The sequence below is a fragment of the Lampetra planeri genome, chromosome 25, assembly GCF_965212315.1.
Source record: "Lampetra planeri chromosome 25, kcLamPlan1.2.h2, whole genome shotgun sequence".
Classification (NCBI taxonomy): Eukaryota; Metazoa; Chordata; class Hyperoartia; order Petromyzontiformes; family Petromyzontidae; genus Lampetra; species Lampetra planeri.
The window spans coordinates 12,609,022-12,633,823 of record NC_136131.1 but is presented as its reverse complement, the minus strand read 5'-3'; the positions used below and the strand labels follow the sequence as shown (position 1 = coordinate 12,633,823).

Sequence of the window (24,802 nt, the reverse complement as noted above, 5' to 3'; positions counted from 1 at the left end):
ATGTTAACATCAAAGCCTCTCCTGCAGTTGTTGACATTCCACGCACTTTCAGATAGCCTTTCCCTTTACGCTATACACCTTAAAGTGTGTCGCGTTATTAAAAAAAGCACGAGAAGGCAAAACACAAATCCACATTTTCGAAGCATAATAATCCTTCAACTTGGTGCATGCTCCTGCAAGATACATGGTTCACACGCCAAACCCCTTGAAACTGGCACGTGGAGGTTGTTATTATTTAGGCGCTGTGCAGGGGTCAGCCTATTTTCATCAGATGATTGGATGCTATTATCTGCTGAAACATTCATGGCTCACTCTACTTAAAACAAAAAAGCAGCCTGGGGCCGAATGAAAGGCCGGGAATGTGAACGATGTGTTGTGTGCATGGCTTCTCAAGCTGGCGAGCAAGGTATTCTATTTGAGGCTTTGTCGGCAGGTAATACAGTGATGATGGATGAAGAGGCCCCATTAAAAGTGCACCCTTTCTCTGGGGTGCGATCCTGCTTTAGCAAGGGATTAGTTTCTAAACGCAATATTTTTTTCCCATTTGGCTGGTAGACTGGAGTAGGCACGTGACTAGCTAGGGGTTTTCTTGGATGTGCTGTGCCGATTGTAGATAATATTTCCCATGTCACCGATCTGGACAGACCCAGCTGAAATTAAGCCCTGGCTGTAGGTATCTGGCTAATGGAACAAGGCTTCCTTTTGATTATACAATGTGGACTTACGATAGCAGATTCTTTTTGAAATAGGACTCTTTTTTTGTTATCATAAAAAGCCTGCACAATGAACCGTCGTAGTTTTACATCCAAATTTTAAAATGGGAAAGAAACTATGCATAATCTTAGGATGAGCATTTTTACAAGACTCGCGCAATATCATTGTGGAAGTTTAAATAAGTTGTGGTTGAGTAAACCTGTGCTCATGGAGTCTAGTATTTGTTTTTGCCAATCTCTAGTTGGCCTTACATTTGGTTTTGCTATAATAATTAGGTGTGTAATGATGCATACATCAAAAGCATACTATCAAATGTTGCAAAATTATTATTAAAATAATATACATATATATGCAAAGTATACATACTGGATAATTGAGTGAACAAACTACAAATTTGACAAGAGTTAAACACTACAAATAATATGCAAAATATTTAGAGGTAATATTTGTTTTTAATTGCCGATCGCTGGTTTGAGGGTGAGGAGGGGGGAGAGAGAATTCACGATCAGAATCTATTTCTACTGGAAGTTAATTGTTACATGCCTCCAAGGACCAGAACATGGATGGATAAATATATATTTTAGACCCAAATTATGCATGCATTAATTTCTTGTCCTCTCCCATTATCAAAATTATATGCAGAATGTGTTAAATGATGCTCCAGTGTTATGTTGATACTGAACGGTGGACCAACACAGCACAGGCACACCTGCGATGTGATGGAGACAATGGGATGGATGCAACACGACAATACAATGTGGTCGAATGTCATTGAAAATAAAATATACTATTGATGAGACTGTACAGAAAGAGAGTATAACAGAGAGGACAGCACAAGGGAAGATGAGATAGTTTGTAAATACAGTACTTTAAAGAAGCAATACAGTACAGATGAAAGTACACAAAAATACGGTGTGAAAGAGGAAACTGAGTAAAAAAGGCTTAGTCCAGACCAGTCGGTGCACGACAAGGTGGTGCAAACGAGGCGGAATACAAAGAAGAAGCACTTGCTAATTCTCACCTCAACTCGATATAAGTGAAATTAGTTTATTTTCTAGAATTATGATTAATGCTTTAATCAAGTTGTAAAATGTGTTTTTTTATGGATGATATTGGTCGCGAAAGCCTACGTGTTAAGTAATTCGATCCCATTCAACATAATGGTAAAAAAAATAAACAATTTAATTGCCACACTTGATGCCATGCATTGGATCACCATGAGATTGAATCATTCTGGCCAGATGCTCAATATAAATACCAATCACTTATCCTTTATGGCCAACTTAAACAATATATTAGTTGCAGTTGTACATACTTTGTATTCCATTTGTCAGAAAAAAAGGGCTATTAAAGTCAGTGTTCTTACTATCCTAAATTGCATTTACCCTACTTGGACTTATAGACAGTTAAATAAGAATATGTATCACCGATTACTGCCACACTTTACATGTGAAGGGTTCACATCCTCCATTGTTGGTTTCATTTTAAGAAAATACTTTCATGTGTAAAGACAATGCTTTCCACATCGTCACACAGCATAGTTTTTAATAATAATATTTGTTTTAATCCCAGCCTGTATTTGGCTTCATGCAACTCTGCACGAATGGAATTCAATATGGCAATTGCAATGACGTGTAATCCAATTAAGCTGTGCTTAGGGAGTACTGTGGGGCCCGCTGGTCTGCCTTGTCCTAAATACATTGGCCTTGCTATGAACATAGCACACCTGGCGTTTACACCAGTTACGTGAGGATAGCGCTACATTCAAATTAAGGGATTCAGAAAATGCAAGCCTGAGCATCACGTTGACCCTCTGGATTGGTTGTGAACTGGGATCACAATCGGGGGTTAGATGTTTGACAATGCTTGCTGGAAGCGCATGGGGCAGCTCCTCTAAGAACAGCGCTTGTGAGCAGGGCTGTTATTGGAGATGGAATGCCACTGTCATGCACCCATCACAAAGTGCTGCACTTGTAAATTGTTGGAATTAAGCAATGCTCATGTTGGATGCAGATATGTGTGCTTGCTAACAGTATATACTACTCTGAAAAAGAACGAATACTGCACTGCATCTGTTGTCTCTGACTTTATTTGTGCTGCACATGTTAAGTAAACTTTGTTTTAAGAAAGTGATTAACTTGACGAAAGGTATGCTTTCAAAGATATCTGTCCTTATAAGACATGAATGGCCCTCTCTTTATTTTTAAAGGCAGCCCGTGTGAACTTATATAGACTATATTATAATTATCTGGAATGCAGTATGCTGTGGTAATTAATAGTAATAGCCAGTGATAATTACAGTGTAATACATTTGCTCACAGTATATCTTTAGAAATACTGAGAAGTCACTTTATAAAACTTTTAAATAAGCCTAGGATGGCATGCAGTGTGCTCCTCAAAGTAGACCCATAAGCACATGGAGTTGAATGTCAGGAACTAAAATCACCTCTGTTAGAGAAATATTTCACACCATGAAAGCCTTAAACTTGGACTCTCTTCTGTATTCTAGAAAGATGCAACATCTGTTTAAAAAAAAACCCTGCTGTGGTTAACAAGAAGAGATTTGTTATTGTTGAGAAATTGGTAAACATCAAGGGGTACATTAGAAAGTGCCTAGCCTGGTTGATAAATTTGAGAACTATTGTCCGTAACAAAAATGTAGTTGTATTGGATGCAAGACCATTGCAACAACATGTCCTAAAGATTGTCAATAGGCTACAAGTTGGCAACTGGTCAGGAAACCTTAACCTTGTGGACCAACACGGAAAAGCACACAAGGAATGGAATGCGTCACAGTTCTGGGATGCTGGAATGGAGATGGAGACCAAGCCACCAGCTTCACAGAATTTTTCTCAGAGGGATGTGTTCTTGGCAGCAACAGGGGATTCTATGCATGCACATTGACTGCCATAAATGTTTTGAAGCAACCATGAAAGTATGGGTTGCTTTTTTGTTTAAATGCCCTTTTTCAGATTAGAGAAAATCCAGTAAGCTGAAAGCAGCTTGAAGCCATTAGTTTCATTATTCGCTGTTATTGGAGGGGGTTTTTGAATGCCTAGTTTGTGTTCTAAATCTGAGGTATAGAATTAGCCGTACAATCATTTCTTTATTTATCCAGGGAAGCGTCTTTGAGTCTTAAGACTTCTCTCTGGAAAGGACATGCATTGATATGTTTCAAATATTTTTAAATACCTATTTTGCATCTGAGAGGATATTGGAGTACATGCATAAATCCACACATGAGGGAATTTCACTTCAAAGTCTACACGGATGGGTTAACAACCCACTTCCTGTCCTGTTATTTCCTCAGCCCGGCAGGGTTAGGATTTTCACAAGTCTGTGATCCACCATCCCCGGTCTCCGGAGTTCTTGATTGCTGGTGTATGCTACCCTTCCTGACTGTAATGCATGACTGGTTCACTCAGAGCCATTATACTGTGGTTTATGTTGGCCAAAAATCTTAGCCTACTGCTGGCATTAACAAAAAATTCACGATCATGCAAACAGCACTGTTGTGATGGTAATGACAATGAGTCCAAGCTCCACCTGTGTGCGTGTGTGAAGCATTTCCCAGGACAACCACTTCCTCAGAACTTGTTTGACAGATCAACACAGTGAAAATGTTTATTCATCTTACAAGCCTTTACATTATTCTGTAATTTTAGTCTTTTTTGTGGGACGTGAAAATGTAGCTTTTTAAAACTAGTTTTTGGTTTATGTTTTTGTCATTAACCTATAACCTGTAGGTGTGTGTTTGAGTACTGCATTAGATATGAATGTTATTTATTTAGACGTATAAGCTGCATTGATTCTTATGACTATCAGCAGGGCCCTGTATGGATGTTTGGCAATTTTGTATTGTGGACAGTTTAAATTATGAAACTTATAGTACCAAACAAAACAATTACTAAAGGCAATACCATTGACACATTAATACAGAAGTGTTCATAAATTCTTTTATTTCCTTGCCATCTGGCCATCTCACAGCCTAATTTGTGGGTTTTGTGATCCATCAACATTACTACATTGCAGTAGATTTGAATTATATTTAAATATTGTTCTTCATGAGACTGGCACATACGTATCACCAACCAGGACCTACCAATCATTCTGTGCCCAGTGCAACTTCCAGAGCTGGGTCCAATGGTCCTCTAAACGAAACTCTACCCTTTTTGTATTCTTCCACTATGAAAGAGTCTGGCTTCAAGAAAGGCATTACAATAATACCATCCCTGTATTTCGTAAAACGTATGCACACACACAGATACATCTTGGAGAAATTGCAGTAACATCTTATTGTATTATTGATTGCTCACAGATACCAATATTACCTCCAGCTGAAGAAGGATATCATTGAAGGAAAGCTGCCATGCAGCGTGGAACAGAGTGTCCGGCTGGCCAGTCTCGCCGTGCAGGGTAAGCCAGCAATTAATCTAATTTAAATCGAATCTAGTCCAGGCTAACTTAAGCCATTGCTTATATACCAAAGCTTTGTGGTTTTTCTCTTGGGCTCTGAAAACAACTCCAGCGCTCTTAGAATTGAATATAGGTCGATTAAATTATTGTTGCCTTGTGTTAATCGATCATTATGAGTGTGATCTTGTATCACTTCAACGTGGCACTGCCTTGACTTGGCGATGAACATGGAAGAATTTGTAGGCCTGAATAGCTATACTGGATATGGGCACAGATGCCAGTCAGGTACTCGGAGAGAGGTGAGACAGTGTGCTTCTTTTATCAAATCTGTCAAGCGGTCCCCATGACCATCGCAACTAATCCGTGTATGTATGTTTAATTTCTTTCGCACCGTACATAGCGAACCGTGCAAATTGGAGGTGGCCTCCAGTATCCAACAGCTCTCGATCCACCAACGTTTTGTCTTGAGTTAACACAATGTCTTCTTGGTTCTTTCGGTAAAGTCACGTAGAAGGGAAGTAATAAAATAATAAAAATAAAACATAATAAAACATAATAATATTTTATTACTTCCCTTCTACGTGACTTTACCGAAAGAACCAAGAAGATGAATCCCTGCAGTCACGAAAGCTTTAAATCGAAATTTAACACAATGTTTTTCCATATGCCTTTAGTCTGCCTCTGGGCCAGAAGTATAGAGAGTTGATGATGTGGAACATATTTTTTTACAATTGGTATACATGAGGGCCCAAATCTTACGTTCTTTTTCATGACCAGACGATGAGTTATAAATTGTTGTTTCATCTTCAGCAACAGAGTTATGATTTTACAATATTGTATTTCAATTGTAAATGCATTTTTATTCTTCACTTGATTTCCAGTTATATTTGTCATTGTTAAGACTGTTCTTGTTTTAGAATGTCATCACCTGCAGTAAGGCTGTCATCACCTGCAGTAAGGCTGTACTACTTCAATACTTTAATTTCCCTGTCATGATGTGAATATTTATCCTTTCCCCCTAGCTGATTTTGGCGACTATGACCAGTACCAATCCCAAGAATTTCTTAGAGACTACATCTTGTTTCCAATGGTATGTATCGTTCCTCAATCACAGTGTTCAATATGCATACAAACACTCGCATTTTCTGATGTTAAGCAGTGCACAATGGCTGTTTTCTTTAGGATATAAGAGACAATTTTAATGTATCAACTATGAACAACCTGCACTTTAAACCAATTATTTAGTGACTGTGGTATAGTTGATGCACAAGCACAAAGAACAAAAACTCAACACATTTGCCAATGGCACGGCTTTAAAAGGAATAGGTATAATAGGGCACCTTTCCAGTAGTCATTCCTCATAGCTTAGATCTATATTTTATTAAGATATAAGAGTAACAAAGTAGGGCCATTGCAAAAAAACTTTACCAACTATATATATATTTTCTTTTTAATGCAGTGTTATTGATTAATGTGAGTATTTGTGCTTGAAATTCATTTACAATACCTATGTGACTTTACCGAAAGAACCAAAGAGTTTGGATTCCTGCAGTCACGAAAGCTTCAAATCAAGATTGAAATTAATTTGTTTCAAAACACATAAGTAACGTGAGTGTTGCAATCACTGCAGTTCTACTACTGCGTAGGTGATCATAGTTGTGCTCTATAGCTCTCCGATGTGTTTTCGGGTTTCACTGCTTGTTGTTCGGCACATACTTAAGACGCTGCCACAACGTGGAGTGAAACGGCAGACATGCTGAACAACACGTGCCTCAACCCAAAACCACATCGGAGAGGCGCTGAAATTTGTAGTCTTTCAGTTTGGATTGCATCATGTTGTATCTTACTCAGGTGTGGGCACAGGATGACAGCCTACAGGAAGAGATGACGGTTAAAGTGGCTATACAGCATCAAAACCTCAGGTAACCATGCACCTTTCTACCTAAGATACATATGTATGTTGAACTTTTGTTGCACCGTACGTAGCCAACCGTGATAATCAGAGGTGGGTGGAAAGGACAACACCTAATTCCGCCAGTGCAATTACTAACTGCTTTGGCAAGGTGCATGATAAGGAACCAATAATAGGTGAAAGGCATAGATACAATAGTTGAGTCACATGGCCTTTTGGGATTGACTTCCCCTCGAGATAGCATGTTCACCTGTCGTGCTTGTTGCAGAGTTTCGCGGTTTGAATAATTCTAAGGGTGTATTAACCGTAAGAATATGCGCCGTCTTCTTGACACTGGACGTTAAATATCCCGTGACGTCATTCACAAGAGGAGACCATTGTGTGCTGGCGTCTTGTACCAAATTTGCCAAAAAATTTAATAGACCCGCAAATCACTCAATTGGAATATAAATAGCATTCAGTGGCCTGTATTATGAGACCTTGGTGAGGCTTTCCCCTGTAAACAAGCGTCATAACATCCAGTTTCTTTATTGCCTCGTTGGTTAATTGCCGCTGCAGGAAACATGGAAACCCTTGTTGCATCACTGCACCCTCCCCTGGATTTTAGCTTGTTGTGATAGGGTCAATAAACCAGCGTTTTCATGTGGCCTGTGAGTGGAAGAACAAATATTTACTCGTGCAGTCAGCGTGTGCCCACGGGCATAGTTCTGTGCGCATAATGTGGGTTATTGAAGCTTTTGTCCACATTGCAGTGTCGCACCCACAAGTCGTACTGCTTTCAACCTCTGACTCTGTTTTGGCCATCTACTCAGGACACGATATGGACCTTTCAATTTAGTGTAATGAATACTTTACAATTTACTCATCCTAATGTTCGCAAAGAGGTTTCACAGCGTATACACATCAGTCTTTACAAAACTTACTTTAATGTAAGTTGATTCTATTCAATTTGCTACAGCAAAAGGCCAAAAACCTGAGTGCAGCTTGGAAATTTCCAAGGTCGCAGATGCAGTTAATATGAGTAGATGGCAAGCTATTCCTTGTTATAGTAGCGTCACTTAAAAGTTACCTTCATATCAAAGATGTTGAAGTTCTTTTGCACCGTACGTAGCCAGCTGTGCTAATCGGAGGTGCAGAGGAATCGTGAGTCACGTTCTACGTCTCGTCGTGTAACGGTTTTCACACTTGCGTCGAAATTATTTTGCTCCACGTTTATTTATACTGTGGCACTGTCTTACGATGCTGTTTTAAATTTAGTAAATACATCTAAATAAGGCTAATGGTGCTTTACATAGGGTGGAATTTAGACGCTAATTGGATTTAGAGCCCAGTACTCCCCATGCTATGCGAGTCGTGTGTGTAGCTCCTGGCAGCAAGTATAATGTCACTATACTACTTTTCAAAAGTGTTCCTTGTCAGGTGATAATGATCTATCCCACGCATTCGGCATATGTATCTTCACGAGTTAAAGTGTCTCTATTCCCAGGTAATTGATACAACTATTGTAATACCATAAATGTTAACATAAAGAAAGCTTAATTATTCACACAGTGGTCAGTCACCAACATGGTCCGAACATAGACACGAGAACACCGTTCCAGTGCCCAGCACTCAGGGAACACAACCAACGCATAAAACATAGTGCCTGCTCATTAAATTAAGACTGTATACACGTGCTGTATACACCCACGTGACCTGCCCAGGGCCATGTTCCTCCGCTCTCCAGATAATCAATAAAATTGTTGTATATGTCATAAACTTTATTATAAAAAGCTTATTTTTTCCTATGAATAATTTATAAAAAAATTAACTTATTCTTGTTACGTTTGATCAATTGCTCATGTACAACTCTGCAACATGCATGCGTTCTTTATACTTACGTCACTGTTTTTTCAGCAAAGTGCATGAATAAAGTATCGTTCGGCATGTACAATGCGTGTTTTCATCGGTCATTCAGATAAAGAGACAGTTAGTTGCATATGATATACAAAGCCTTCATTAACTCGTCACATGCATAAATATATTGAATATCTGGCAAAGTAAAAACATTAAATTAATAACAAAAAAATATTTAACCTTTTTAAAACATCTATAGGTACGATTTATTTTAATGGTGTGACACTTTTATGAGTTCAGAAATCGTGTGATTTTAACCTTTATATGTTTAATAAAGCCTTTGGTTTGTGAGAACTTGGATTGAAATGTCTTTTCATTATTTTAATGTTTCTCTGTATGATATCCACTGGATGCCCTGTGCAAAATGCTGCAAGCTAATACATGTTTTTTATGGTTATTATTAAGTTTCTATATATTGGTGATATCAGCAGTGCATATTGGTATTACAGAAAAAGATCTTCGGCTTGCGAAAATCTACTGCAAACATATTAAAGCATTTAATTTGTAGGAGATAATAATTGTCGAAATTAAAGCCTGTCTCGGTAAGCAGCATCAGCGGTCTCCACCAATCTGGCAATGAAGGGAAGGACCTAAGAGAAGATTTGTGGGACACTGTTAGGGCAGACCTTGGGGGTCATCTGTCTATTTTGCAGCATCGGTGGCATCTGGCAGAAGGGAGAAAGCGTTTGCAAGGTGTGATGGCATCAGAGGCCCTTGGCCATGATGACATCTTGATCTTGAATTTAAGTATTGTTTATATCGGTGAATTGTTTTTTAATTCAACACCAACATATTTGTGCGCTTTTCTTCTTCTAGGGGCCTGATAGCAGAACAAGCTGAACTTGTCTACATCCGAGAGGTGGAGAAGCTTGACGGATTTGGCCATGAGAGTTTCCCCGCCAAGGTGAGCCTCCTTTACATTGTTGAGACTCGTATAGCTACGCTAACTTCAATTTCTCTGTGATAGAGGAACAAATGATTCTGTTTGAGGGTGCTAATTAAGCTGTTTGAAAACCACACGTTGCTTCCTTTCACACGACGGCCGTTTGGGGAACCATCAATGAAACCCGCGTGGTGTTGTTCGCGCTGTATGGGTATGCGGAGGCGTGGTTTGCGGTTTCAAGCGAGGGTGTGCCAAGATTATAGGCACAACTGTGCAGTGTGGAAAATGGGGATGGGCCTATGAAAATGGGTCATTCAATGCACTCATGCACACACACAACACCCTGCGCTGGAATGGTCTTGCCACGACTCCAATTAAGCTTGCTGTGCCGTATCATGTAGAAGCATGTGGCAGTGTGCGCATTGACTCATTGAAACGTGACCTCTTGCTCCTTGTCACACCTAAATGTCACCCTCAACTCGTGGTCTCTCAGTTGAGGCTGTGTTCTGTTTTAACGTTATACAGGTTCACCAGTTTGGCCATGTCTGTATTTCAGTCACAGTTATTGATCATGGTTGCGCCATTTTATGAAACAATATTCTGTCAGCAGTTAATTTCATAACTGTTTTTACTGTTTCACACTTAAGTGGTGTCTTTTTCTGTAATAAGGTGTATTTTTTGTTAAACACATGATCATTTACAAACTCTGGCACACAAGGGAAGAAATATGGGTATTTCTCCTCACCATATCTTCTTACAATATTCCATTGTAAATATATGCAATTGTGACATTTTCAGTGTTTGGTTGACATAAAAATGCTGTAATCATCAATGCAAGCCATTTCTAATCCCTGCATTATTTGAAATACTTATGTATATTAAAAAAAACACAGACTAATTTGAGTTTGTTTTAAACTTATGATTACAAACTATTATGGGTTTATTTGTGTATGCTGTTTTTTTCTGTGTAGGAGAGTACGGGAACTGACCTTACCATAGGCACAGCTTTCCAAGGAATATTTGTGAAGTACAAAAGTGAAAAAGCTCCAGCCCTATACAAGTAAGCAGTTGAGCTCATTCTTCACAATTACTTGTTGTGCGTCGTCATTCAGAATATACAAAATGCCTGTAATCAGTTTTTGGTTTTGTGAAAATATCCATGCAATGACATTTATTGTTTATTCGTTCCGAATATTGTTCATGCAACTTTTAACGGACGATAATTTACGTTGATGTTGTTAGTCTTCACTGTGCAAGAGAATTTTTATCTGGAACGTATAAATGTGGGTGACTGAGGAGCTTGTATTAAAAACTAAGCGAGCCATATAGTAATGCTCGCATGTGTATGTTGTTTCAGATGGAGCGATATCACAAACGTTACTCACAATAAGGCCTTTGTTGGACTGGAGCTTATGAATAAGGAGGAAACGGTGCAGTTTCAAACAGTGGGTTGCTAACCGATACCCGGTCACTGTTTCTTGTGAATGAACACTATTGATTTACATCACTTTTTATGTTTTTGCATTTTTGGTTTATAATGTTCTCATTTGTACTGATTTTTTGTTTGTTTCATTTTGTAGGATGATATTGAAATGGCAAAGTACGTTTGGCGAATGTTTTCACTCAAGCACAAATTTTTCAGGCTGAACAAGAGTTTGATGGAGTAAGTGTGCAGCTGTAGACTATTGGGCTTCCAAAATGTTTTCTTGCTTTCCATTTCCATCTTATTATTTTAGCTTAATTTCTGAACGCGTTTCAATCTCATCAGCTGCACTTGCAATATGCCAAGCTCTTTCATTCTCATCATTGAATTTGTTGTTTGTGTCTATTGATGAAGAGCATGATCTTATGACGTGCAAACTCTACGGCCTGTTGTTGGCTACTTACGGTGTGAAGGAAGTTCAACATACAAGCACATAGAAGCATCACCAGAATTTTTGCTGATTAGAATGTATATTTTAAGCCAGTTTTTTTACTCTACAAGCAATGCATTGTTTAATGGAAGTTATTTCTTCTCGAAATTGATCTTTGAATATTAACATTTGTGAATCAAAATTGGCTAGGTGTCGTCTCTATTCTTATATGAACATTAATAGTTTTGGGTGTTCTAAAACATGTTGATGTTGTCTTTGGTTAAAATGGCATTGGATGACATTTACTTATTGGGATTTCCAATAACTAGTACGTTACGTGTCAGTAATTTTATTGTTATTTTGTTGACTGTTAATTGTAAAATGTTTTAGCGCCGAGTTAGTTTTTAAGATACATTTTGCTTGCACTTCATCTCAAAAGTTTACAATGAATAGCAGTTGTAGGAGCAGTCTTTGAGAGTAGCAATAGATCAAGAATGTTCCCCTCTTGGTGTAATAACTTCTGTGTAAGATAGAATATCACCATGGAAGTCTGTCTCCTTTATGACAGTTAGTAATCTTGTCTTTTGTAGGTTACATTCTTTACATTTGAAAATGCAATGTGAACCATTGTGGTGCACTGCACGTGCGCGCTTTCAGCGTATGCGTTACTGTTTGAGAATGTGGAGATTGTGGCTGTGTAACATAGCACAGGCACCTTCTGTCAGACACAGCTCAGACATCATTAATCCTCTTTATTGCAAATGCTATTTCCCTATCAGTGGGCTAGTTAAGTATTGGGATCGTGCTAGACAATCTCTAAATGAAAACACAATTGAAACTCCAGTAAATAAAGAATTGTATAAATAATAAGATAGGAAACAAGTGTTTTTTGGAAGGTTCGCAACAGCAATACTATCATGTCCTCTGGCTACAATGATGCAACACTTTTTGAAAATTGGTGGGGCATGATGCGTCTCTGTGAACCGTTGATGTCCGTGTCGGTGTTGGCCTCTGATGGTGGTTTTTCTACATTCGTGTTGGCACCCATGTTGGTTCATATTTTCGACAATTGCATTCTTTCCTCCTGTGAGGCTCTGTGACTCTGCTCCACTGCATCTTCGGAACACATTCTTTGTTATCCGCTTTCCTTCTTGCTGTACATCCTTCGCTGGTGTCTGCTCCACTGTTCTCTCCTCCTGTGCCTACAGTACTGGGTCATGTAACAATCATCTGCTAAAGGATGGGAGGCGGAAATTGGCTGTGTTCTCTACCTACATGTAAGCTTTACTATCCCTCCATTTCTCTTAACATTGCATATAACCTGACGACTGCTAACTGCTGCTTCTTCTGTCCCTTATCCATTCTGGTGATTTTTTTTTTAAATCTTGTTTTATGGTTCCAGGTTCTCTGCTTTTAAATACTGTACTTAATGTTGCGTACTCGTGCTACAGCATGCCTCTTGACAATGGCATCGGACGCGTTTTGTACAACTTATTAAATTATCTACCTCTTAGCGTCAGCATTTTAAACAAATTTGATGAAAATCAAATGAAAAGTATTTTTTTCTGTGTTGCTTTATTTTTATTACCTTGCTATATCTGATGGAATATCAGCTCTGAAATACACAGCTTAATGATTGCACGTTTTTCAATTGATTACTTTAACCACTTTGCTTAACTCAAGCACCTTGTGTAAAGTTGGGCTCATTGCCAACTCAGTTTCACAGAGGCATTGGTTACTGGACCTCTGAATGGTGAATCTTTACTTGCATTCGCCCATTCTCAGCCAAGTGCTTGTACAAACCAGCTGGAATTCCCAATTCACAAATCATGGTGCATTGTATTGTGTCTGTTTATAAGCAGAGACAATTACAAACCAGATGGCTCATTCTTAAAGTTGAAACCCATACTCAATAAAAAGACAAACTGATCCATCAAGGAGTATGTTAGTGCTACATTAGATTCATACTCAGTGATGTTGACTCAAATGAACGTCTTTATTCATGGTTCTGGTTCTACTCGTGATATTTTCACTCATGCTCTTTGAAATTTGTGGTCATATTTCTATGATTGCAGCCTCAAGGGTTACGAATGTAATCAACCCAACCCAAGTGGTTAACTGGCAACATTTTTGTTTTCAGAGTTAGCCATAGGCAACTCAAATTAAAACTACGTTTGTGCAGAAAAAAAGCTCATTTTGCATTAGTCATTGCTTTGTCAAAGCCAAATTATATATTTTTTTTATTTCATGGCTCCCTGTTGCTGGTTGTATTGATTATTAGTTTGTTACCATCAAATACCTCTTGTATCTTTGGTTATCATTCTAAATCCTAGCTTTCTGTTTTATATTGATTGGATATTTTACAGTGAACAAGTTTGTGTTTTCATAATTTACCCACAATAAAAAAAAGTTCCCGCCCAGCACAATCTGTGGAGTTGAACTGCGGTTTCATAAAAAAAAGTCTTTCCTAAAGCTCAGTGTTGCTGTCCTAAATATGTTTACGGGTTGTGATTTACTATTTATTGTATGTTGCCTATTCTCTGATTGACCTTTGTATCTTTGTAGGCAAACACAGAATACTTCTCCTACGCTTATCAGGAGAAGGTCGACGCTCACGCGTTCATCCATGGTACGTTGCTTGGAGAGCAAAAGTTACGTTTTTTGTGAGCTACAAGATAAACAAGTTTCTGGTTTCTCACATGTGATGCCAGATATACTTCATGGAGATATTTTTTTTTAATCGACGCGACTCTTGTTTATTAAACAGTGCGCTTCTCTTTGAAATCTCGATAGTTTCATATTTTTGTTTATTCAGTAATACAAATAAGCATGTGGGTATCCTCCATTGCTATGACATCCCATCCTCAACCATCAACTCTCTACTAGTGGATGAAGGGCCTGCTCAACCTGGTGCCATTGCTCACAGACTTGCAATGTGCGATAATCCCCCTCGCTCCTGTACATGAGCTCATAATCTCAGCACTCTATTCGCATGGCTGGTGGTTGTTTTTGAATGTTTCTTCATATGCCTGCGTATTTGTCACCAGTGTCGTCCATTGGCCATCATCCATCTTAACTATGTGTCTCTGCCTCAGGTCGCATACTTCACCATCGGTATGCCATCACTAGCTTGCCTCTGTTCTCTAGTCCACGTGCTCCTCTTCCTGTCTCACCGTGTCATTGCCAGCATGTATTGCTTTTTGTATTTTCTTCGGCTTTTGCTCAGTTTTTCTTTGTAAGTCTACATTTTTACATTCAATAAGTTGCAGCAGGTAAAATGCGTTGGTTAAAAAAAGCATTCATTTTTTGCACTTTGACGTAATTTGGTACGCTTTAAAGGCATCTGTTTTATTCAACAGCAGAGGCAGCAGCCGTACATCATGCCTCCCATGCAGATGCAGTACAATGAACCATACACAGAAACTCACATGTCTTCACAAGGTATTTTTATTTTTTCTTCCAGTGCAACTTTATGCAAAACAATGACTATATTCAAACATAAATGTTTTCTAAATGGAATAGAAATGCTTAGTAATTACATTTTCATAGTAATTTCAGATGTCGTGTTTTTTTACTTTCACCCATGTTACACGGTAAACGAGAAGCTATATTCTACAGCATTGCCAATGAAAGCCTTCTTAATCCACTTGCATTAATTGTCATTTTAAAATATATTGAATGGTCATTTCAACATAATGTTGTATTGCACACATGCTTGCTTTTTTATCTTGATCGTCCTAACATGGCCCGACTATTCTGTGCACGTTTGCACTCTTGTGTTGGAGAGCACTTGTGTGTTCTTATCCCAGTCTTACATTTGGAAATGGTTTCTGTGCTCCCTGATCTGAATACATTTTTTTAAATCTTTAATTTGACAACAAACTTCAGTTAAATATATTTGACACTCTAATGCAAACCTGTGTTATGAGTTTAAACAGCTTAGTCTAACTGTTCCGGGGTTTTCCCCTCTTCTGACTACAGACAGCATCTACCCGGGGCAGCAAGATAACTTCTTCTACCGCTCCGAGACCAGCCTGGATCGATACCCCCTGGAATATGCAGGGCAGCAGGTGTCCAACGGCAAGGTTCCCAATGGCAGTGTCTATAGTGCTCCCAGCCTCAACTCCCTCAACAATCACTCACAGGCAAGACATCTGTCTATTTTGTGTGTCCCCTTCCCCCAATGCATGTACAGCCCCTTTTTTGTCAATCCACTATTGGGTGAGGACCTCCCCACCTGAAATGCTTCATCGCTGGTCGGTGTGGGTCCGCGAAGTCGGGGAACATAGGCGTGCGCTGTACCATAGAAGTATAGTACAGCACTAATAGTAATACAGTTTATAACGTACATTTTCACAAAAAGGCAAAACAATTTCCAGTCGCGACTCGGGAGCGAACTTTCCGCTACTACCCACAAAGTAGCGAAGCCTTGCAACTACCTATGCCAACCTGCTGTGCATAGTGGTGGTCACTCTTCCAAGCACTTCATAGGCTCACCCATCCTTAGCTGTTGAACCTTATGAGATTAGCCACTTCCTGAGTTGTATGGTCATCGACTCCCTAATTTTTATGTTAAGTAAATAAATCAAAGGGACGTGTTCAGCAATGTATAATGCTAGGTAGGATAAATACGTGCATAAGTGCATATTGGTCTACAGCTCTGCAGGTGATGGGAAAACAACTGCATATAGTTAAATGGCAGGTTTTGTTGAGAAATAAGTTAGTCTTTTGTCAGTCAACTTCTGGATCAAGACGTCCCTACGGTGTGTGACTCACTTCACTTGTCAGGACACTTTGGTGAAGGGGGGCCCAGAAATAGTTCAGATACTGCTATAAATGTGGCCGGGAGTCAATCTCGGGTCACAATTAACTAACCACTTGTTAAGACTTCAAAATAATTCTTGGAACAAGCTTAGGGTTATTAAAAGTTAAGTTTCCATACTCACAGCTGACTATGTTTGCAGTGTCAATAGCCAGGCTTTTGCTCTACATTTAAATGAATGATTAAATAGCTTTGCGAGCCAATTGTGATTAATCATGTTGGCCACGCCTGACATCTGTGCGCACAACCCAGTCCTGCAAGTTTGGTTAATTTAAAATGGAGAACTTTCTCTTTGATGACATCTATACGCAGCATCGCTAAGGTATGCTGACCCCCACCCACCCCACAGCCCAACCCCCCCCCCCCATTCGGCAGGAATTCACATTCTGCAGTGTTTTGCAAAGCAGTATAAACGAGCTCCATCATGTTCTCAGTATGGCTATAGATGCTTTATATTATATCACCATCGTCATCATCATCATCACCACTGCCCATATGCTGGGAATTACACTGGGCAGTTTAATACAGAGTCATTTAGCTCCAGCAAGTATTTATGATGCCATCCTCTTCTAATTTTGTAAACAAGAATCATGCTCCACATACATCCATGGCATTGCACATGGTGACTCACTTGTACATTTTCATTAGCTATTACATGTAGGTACACAGTAGCAGCCCAAGTTTGCCGTTTGGTTTATCCCAGTAGCGCTATTTGGTGGCAGGTCATGGATTAAAACCTGTAAATCCTGAAATAAACAGCAATAGCACTGATCACACGGCAATTCAGAAACAACCTTTTATCCACTGCTGTATGAGGGCATCCCCACACCCACACTGCGGTTGTGGGATTTTTTGTTGTTGACAACACTTCTACCACACTGGTCAATGCAGGTTGTTGAAGGCGGGAAGTATAGTTCACTACAACAATGTAACTCCGCAGTAACCTAAAACACCCGCAATCACCAAGCACCATCCAAACTCAATATTACTTCGCTTTTGAGATCTAGCCTTATTGGGCAGACTCCATGTGATCTAGTCATAGGCTTGATCCATTTTATAATTTCTAAATTACTCTGATGTTGTAATCCATACTCGCAGGGTTTTCTGCAACAACAACAGCAACAGATGCAGCAGCAACAGCAGCAACCATCACCAATCTCGTCCAACCTGAGCATCCCGGGCAGCGAGGTTCTGCTCATGCGGCCCGACTACGTGCCTAGCCACCGGCACAGCGCCATCATCGTGCCATCGTACCGACCCACGCCGGACTACGAGACGGTCATGCGGCAGTTCCAGCGCTCCGCAGCCTACCGCATGGAGCGGCACAGCCAGTCGCTGCGTAGCCTCAACCTGGGCAGCGCGCATGCGTACGCGCAGCCCGAGGGCCTGGTGTACAGCCAGCCGGAGATTCGTGCCGACCACCACGGGCAGTACCCTCAGCAGCAGCAGCAACAGCAGCAGCACCACCACTACCCTCTGCAGGTTAAGAATAACTCTGTGAACACGGTAGCTCTTTTGAAAGTATGACTTTGTTATATAGGTGTTGAAAGTATTGCAACAGAACGGTCCTAAGTTTCTATACTTTATGCCAATGTTATTCTTTAAACATTATTTCGCCAATTGTTGTCAGATATTTTTTGAAAATGAACTTGTTTATTTTACTTTAAGTTGAGGTTAAACTTATCAGTCGATTTACGTGTACGTATGATCCTCTACCTCTGTCCCACCATCACCATCGCAGATGAATTACAGTCACCCGATGCAGCCGACATACTTGGGCACTGGCGGTCACCCGTGCTCCTACAACACACCGGCAGCCAGCGCCATATCACACACGGTCAGCACGCCCGAGCTGACGCAGGAGGCCCACCCTGCCACCGCGCCGCCGCCGCCACCGCCACCGGCGGCACTACCTCCCTCTGGGCCCCCTACCCAGCATCTGGTGCCAACCTTGCAGCAGCAGCAGCAGAGCTATGGGAACCCTGCAGGCCGTATGCTGCGCGGTCTCCTCTCCTCTCAGTCACAGCGGCACCCGCAGCAGCCTCCGCCTATGGCGGCATCGGGGCCACCGCCTCCGTACCCACGGCCGCGCCCGGCTGCCAGCACACCCGACCTGGTTGCCCACCAGCGCGTGTGCAGCAGCAACCCGGACCTGGTGAGCCGGCGCGTGCTGCACTCCGTGCAGACCTTCCAGGTGAGCGGTGCTGTGTGAAGCGGTCAGTCGGCAGAACAGCGTCATTTATTCCATCGGGGCTCTTGACATAGCAATGTTTACCCGATTTTTGACATTAAAACAAAAAATGTGAAAATAAGGTCAAGATATGAATTGTTGGATCGTGTGCTTTACTTAAAATGTATCTGATGGTATGATGTCATAAGAAATTACGTCACTTATGTTACATCTCTTCTGTTATTTTTCGACAAAGGTGGTGTCATGTGACATCGGTTGACGAGTCAATTTCCTGGCCATTCTTTTACAGTAACTACAGTTCGTGTGTAGTATCTTCTTTCTCCAGCAAACAATCCCTGTTTTCAATGCTAACTTTACACTGCAGTATCTGTACATGACTGTCTACCAGTGTGCACGGTTTTTTCAGTGATGATCTGCCACCTTTACATGTTTGTGCAGTGGATGGATAAGTGATAACTTTTCAATTGCTACCTTGTAAATTTGTTTGCTTTGTTGAGAACCGGGTGAGAATTCCAGAGATAAGCCAAGAAAGTCTAATTTTCAAGAGTGAACTGGGTCACCCAATATGACAAAAGAAAAACAAATAAAATATAGTACAGCAATGAAGCAAATAGCAATCAGAACAAAACAACTGCGTCACCTGAGAAATTTAAAATATTTAACATGACAGAGCATTTTATTATTAGACTAACAAATGGAAAACTAAATGGCTTCTGTTTGCGAATTGTAATTAAGATTTTTTTTAACCGTACAACAAATGCTGTAAAGCTAACTTTATGAAAATTCTGGCTGTTACCTGATGAAGCTAGTTGTAATTAATGGTGACACATCGTACTCAGATTGTAAATGTTGTGGATTTGCTCTCCAACACACTGTGCTGTACTAGTAACGAATTGGCATTTTCTGTTTACTTGACAAACCTTATTAATTGATTGTGTCGGATGGTGGCGGGTTTTAACGACACATTTATATTTACGCGATCTAACCCAAAACAAATCTATATTAATGATGTTTTCGTAATATTGTTGCAGCCCTTTTGTGTGTGCAGTTTATACACTCGTACGTGTTAAACGCTGTAAACGGAATGGTTTATTTATATTGGATGGAGCCTGTGTAAATGTAAGCTAACTTTATACAAAATATGACAACATTTGTTCAACATAAAACCATGCAAAATAGAAATGTAATGGCCTATGATTTAGATTTAGTGGATGAGTTAACTTCTTTACCATGGACAAAATGAATTGACGAGTGTCCGAGGTAGCTCAGAGGTCAAAGCACTGAGCCGGCACCACTGAGACCCTGGGTTCAATTCCAGACAGCTGTCTGTCATTAAACAGCACACCCAAATGTAGTGGTTTGATGGTCTCATCCCAGTCACCAATCACTGCAACAAAAAACATACCATTTCATTAAAGTTGGTTCTTCAATAATATATGGCTAAATTCCAGTGCTGAAAATTAAAAGATCAGTTTGAAAGCCGTGCGACGAACATTACTGTCAGTGGCAGGGCGAGTGGGAAAGTTTGTGAACCAGAGGTATCTTGAAGGGATCTGAGAGGCAGTTATGGTGGTATACACGTCCATAGGCCATTCTCTCACGCAATGGGTTGCGCTGTCCCATGGGAGATCAGAATAGGTAATTTATCTCATGATATGACACTGATAGCACAATCGGGAAAGCATTTGGGGAAAAGAGCGAACATTTTTTACAAAAATACCGGTGTACATTTATCCAGTAAAGTTCCCAGTTGAGCACCTTTCATCACACTTGAGATTGTGTTGGGTTGCTACATGTGTGTTTTATTATGGCATGTGCATGGGATTATTTCAAGGTGCCACAACTATAAATTCGTTTATTATTACAAAAGTGTTGTGCAAGACCACCCATTTCATTTTACCAGTGCAGATTCGGTCACTGGAAGTTTTAAATAAATTAATCACAATTTGATGATTACATTTGTGCTTAACAGCCCCTCTGTTGATCGAGCCACCAGAGAAAGTGGAAAAATGCAACGAGAAAATATGTTAAAAGCAGGATGGTTGACTTTTAACAACTCTGGAATTAAATATTGATGTGCAATGCCACCGGAAATTATTTTATTATTAAATTTGATTGGTGTGCTTCCCACTCTTCGGCCTTGCATGGACATCTCAAACAAATTGAATGATCATCTCAAATGAAGCTGAACAATGAGGTGACCTGGAAGTAAACATTGAATACAATATTTTACCCAGTTACAGTCTGGCTGCTTAGCAGCTGGGTTTGACAAATCCCTATAAAAGCAGTCGGTACAATTGCAAGTTTCAACCTTATTTAGTTCTCACAATGGTGACACAAACACTTTTCCGTTAATATAAAAGTGTTAGCTTAAAAAAACCGTAGAATTAATGACACCCTGAATATTTAGAGAGGCCTGACTGGGAACTACTTTTGGTGTAACATGTGATTAGTTGAAAATTGGTCAAGAGGGAGGTTTACGTGATGTAAGATTTCACTCTGCACTCGATGAACCCACGGCGTGTGTGGCTGCGTGCAGGAGGACAGCCTTCCTGTCGTGCACCGCAGCCTGCTGGAGGTGAGCGAGCCGCTCACTCGATTTCGCGGCCTGCGAAAACGCAACAGCCTTGGCGCCACTCCCCCCGTGGCCCTGACGCCCGGGGCCAATGGCCTAGCCCGTGAGGTGGAGGCCCTGGCCATCTCGCGCCGGGCGTCGGGCCGGCCGAGGCCGATTGTGGGCACCGACACCACCGTGCTTAAAGTCCTACCACCTTCGGCGTCTTTGGATCAGCCCCGAGAGATGGAGGAGGGGCTGAGGCCCCCAGCGGTCGTTGCTTCTCCCCTGCAGCAGCAGCAAGAGCTGGAACTTCAGAGGCCACAGTCATACAGCCACAAGAAGTCTCCTTCCGATGCCACGGTGCTCATCCACAGCAGTGAGAGTGAAGGAGAGGTATGTTTTGCACAGAAACATTAAACCAAATTCCTTTGGGGTTATCAAGTCCCCATTGCTGTTGGATACAACCTCGATCCAGCCATCACAGTTGACTCGCTTGTCTCGTGCATACCCTACGCAAAGCGTCACTGTTCCAAAAAGCACCAAAACATTTAGTCGTCGAAATTATGATGTGATGACCAGATGTACACTTTCTCAGACCTATTTTTAAAAACCAAAATTTTTTCAATTTTGGTTCCCCAGAATGAAGATTAACATTTTTTTAAAATCTGCTGTCATATTTGGATTCAGCACCCTTTAAAACCTGCATAAAAATAAAAATATTGAAAGTTGTATGCTTGTCTGGACAAGTAAACTGCTATGCCAATTTCAATGAATTTGGTGCCATTTGAAAGCTTACGATATGTTGTTGCTGCAACTGAAGTTGAACTTACAACCTAATAAGTTGGCCAATTACGATTCAACCCGGATGCTGCTTATATGTTGTACCATTTAAAATATATTGGTACCTGACATAAACCCCATTTTAAAATCATACACTGTATCGGCATCACTGGGGGTACAACTCTTGCCCGGGAACACGGGCGCCTCCTCCACCAAAGTGCGCTGCCATGTCATCCGCCATGCGTGCCCCCCGTCACTTTGCCTCTGACACTGCAGCTGCCAATAGCTGCGGTGCGAACTTACTTTTTGCGAGAGATTCTGAGAGGCGAACAAATCTGGCTGTCGCCTGATTATGCTAGTTGTAATTACTGGCGAAACGTTGTACTCGGATTGTAAATGTTGTGGATTTGCTTTCCAACACACTGGCGTGCTGTACTAGTAACGATTCATAATCAACGATTTTTGGGTTTAGATCGCGTTATTTATAAACCCAAAAATCGTTGATTATGAACAATATTGGTCGCGAAAGCCTACGTGTTAAACTACTAGTAACGAATTGGCATGTTGTGTTTACGTGACAAACCTTACTAATTGGCTGTGTCGGGTGGTGGCGGGTTTAACGCCACATTTATATATTTACGCGATCTAACCCAAAAAAGTATATTAGGCAAACCCTATTAATGACTCCACAGATATATATTCTCACCGGGTCTAACGTCGTGCGAGTTCAAATAGCGCGCTCGACCCTGACTGGTGTTCTAATACAGGGGCAGCCGACGTGGGGGCGCACGATCTGATTGGAAGGTGGATTCACATCAGATTGACGTCGGGGTAATTTAAAAGAAGCCGGGGAACAAACAAATGCAAATGAGGCGTCGGTTGGAAGTCCGTTGGGAGAAACGAAAGGGAGTGGTGGAGAGGCAGGAAAGTGTCAGAAAGGACAGAGAAGTGACTAAAAAGGAGCAGATAGAAATGGTTCGGGCCGCCTGAGCGGAGTAATTTCCTGGTGCATGACACAATGTGCTCAAGTCGTAATAAAGGCCGAGTTCAAGACCTACCCGGGCTGGAGCTCCTGTACACTTTTAAACATTATGCTAAATACTCTTTGGTTCTTTCTGTGACTTTACCGAAAGAACCAAAGAGTATGGATTCCTGCAGTCACGAAAGCTTCAAATCAACATTTTGCTAAATATTGTGGAGTTGTGTTGTTATTCAAGATCGCTTTTATTGAATTTTTAAAATTTATGGTTTGATAAATTAATGACATGAAAGTAGTTAAATCACCAATGTGCTTACATTCCTTTGATGTGAACTTCTTACCATTGAATCTGAGTGGACTTCTCACTCGTTATTAGATGGTTTTGCACCAAGCAGATGTGCTGTGTATATTTGTAATATACTAATGATATTCAAGTGATCTACTTCATAAAATAAGCCTGTGTGATTTATTCTGCTGATTTAACAATTTAACATTGAACAAAAAAAGTTTTTTGTTTTTAAGTTTGAAATGAAATGCTTTCATATGTTTCCGCATTATTGATGTACGTTTTGATTGGAGGGAGGCACACTCGGGAGCAATTGTTTTTCTTTCCTGAGTTTTTAAACGTGATCCCTGGTTTTACAAAAAGTTTTTAATGATGCCCCGTAAATTGTAGTTGATAAACAGTACCAACGGACATGCTTTTTATCTGCATGGATTATATTTTCTTAAATGTATTTTGTAATCTTCAGAAATAGGAATCCATTGCATTCTTGGATATAACCTGCAGTCAAAAGTCTTGGCAAATTGCTTTGTACATTTGTACCTTAAAATATTGTTTTAGTTTAATGACTGTTTATTGTGTTTTTTTACACAATAGCCATTTAGCTGCAGTTGTTTTTCCAAATGTATTAAATCAAGTTTAAGTTATTTTAAAGTGGGAAGAAACTAAATACAAGGAGTTAATTTAACCACATAGTATGAATAACAAGTATTGCTTCAAATATAACAGTAATAAAGCCCAATGACTTGTGTACATATTTGTAATGTGCCAAGATCAACTGGAAAGCAACTGCAGTTATGTTGGCCACGTGGACAAATGTAAAACAGATGGCAGCAGTCTTCTGTTTCGTGTTGTCTGCCTTTAAACAATGACAGGGTTTTATGATCGTTGGTTCTATTTTGTGAAGCTTAGGAATATCAAATAATTTAAATTATGCGAGTCTTCTTTGAGCTGATACGGTTCATAACAGTACTTCTCAAAAGATCCAGCTACACGTTAAAATCCACATCTTAAATCGAGGGTCCTTGACTGTAACATGGCAGATCACCAGCATTGATTCAAGCAAACCTGGCTAGTGTCAAAACCGGTCCAAAGTTTGCCTTTAATTAATGTTGCTGATGTGCACTCCCAGGAGACTGTGAGGGTGATGGATTGTGTAAAAATATTTAAACTTTTTTACGTGGGGAGTCGTACATAAAGGAGCCCTGCTTATATGTTCAGCTGAAAGTTATTGCTTTTAAATTGAAATCTGGCTGCCAATTGAACCATTTCTGATGCAGCCTATTTCCTTTTGGAGACTTAAAACTATTATTTTAATGACACAAATCCAAAATGCTTTGTAAGTGCAGCCACAAATATAATCTAAAAAGAGCATTAATGGAATTTAAATTGACGCGTAGGGGTTGAATGCACTTAAATCAGCTGGTTAAAATTCATTAGTGTGTTTTCTATACTGTAACGTATTGAAAATTGCATCAAATGGCCAAAAGAAACCCCACTACGTCAATTCAAGCCC

The 24,802-nt window shown here is 40.2% G+C and overlaps 1 protein-coding gene across 2 annotated transcripts in view; it reads left to right on the top strand.

Annotated features, from left to right (window-relative positions):
• The window catches only part of PTPN14 (protein tyrosine phosphatase non-receptor type 14), a 60,287-nt gene that overhangs the window by 22,538 nt on the left and 12,947 nt on the right, over positions 1-24,802 (top strand). The window contains exons 4-16 of one of the 2 annotated variants that reach the window (XM_078606345.1): positions 5,033-5,130; positions 6,153-6,220; positions 6,982-7,052; positions 9,755-9,842; positions 10,793-10,881; positions 11,179-11,266; positions 11,402-11,484; positions 14,240-14,303; positions 15,037-15,115; positions 15,656-15,819; positions 17,595-17,978; positions 18,238-18,690; positions 21,227-21,637. In XM_078606345.1, the coding sequence (XP_078462471.1) occupies positions 5,033-5,130; positions 6,153-6,220; positions 6,982-7,052; positions 9,755-9,842; positions 10,793-10,881; positions 11,179-11,266; positions 11,402-11,484; positions 14,240-14,303; positions 15,037-15,115; positions 15,656-15,819; positions 17,595-17,978; positions 18,238-18,690; positions 21,227-21,637 (2,140 nt within the window). Of the gene's footprint in view, positions 1-5,032; positions 5,131-6,152; positions 6,221-6,981; positions 7,053-9,754; positions 9,843-10,792; positions 10,882-11,178; positions 11,267-11,401; positions 11,485-14,239; positions 14,304-15,033; positions 15,116-15,655; positions 15,820-17,594; positions 17,979-18,237; positions 18,691-21,226; positions 21,638-24,802 lie in introns of both variants that reach the window. The other variant, XM_078606344.1, reaches the window with a different exon arrangement.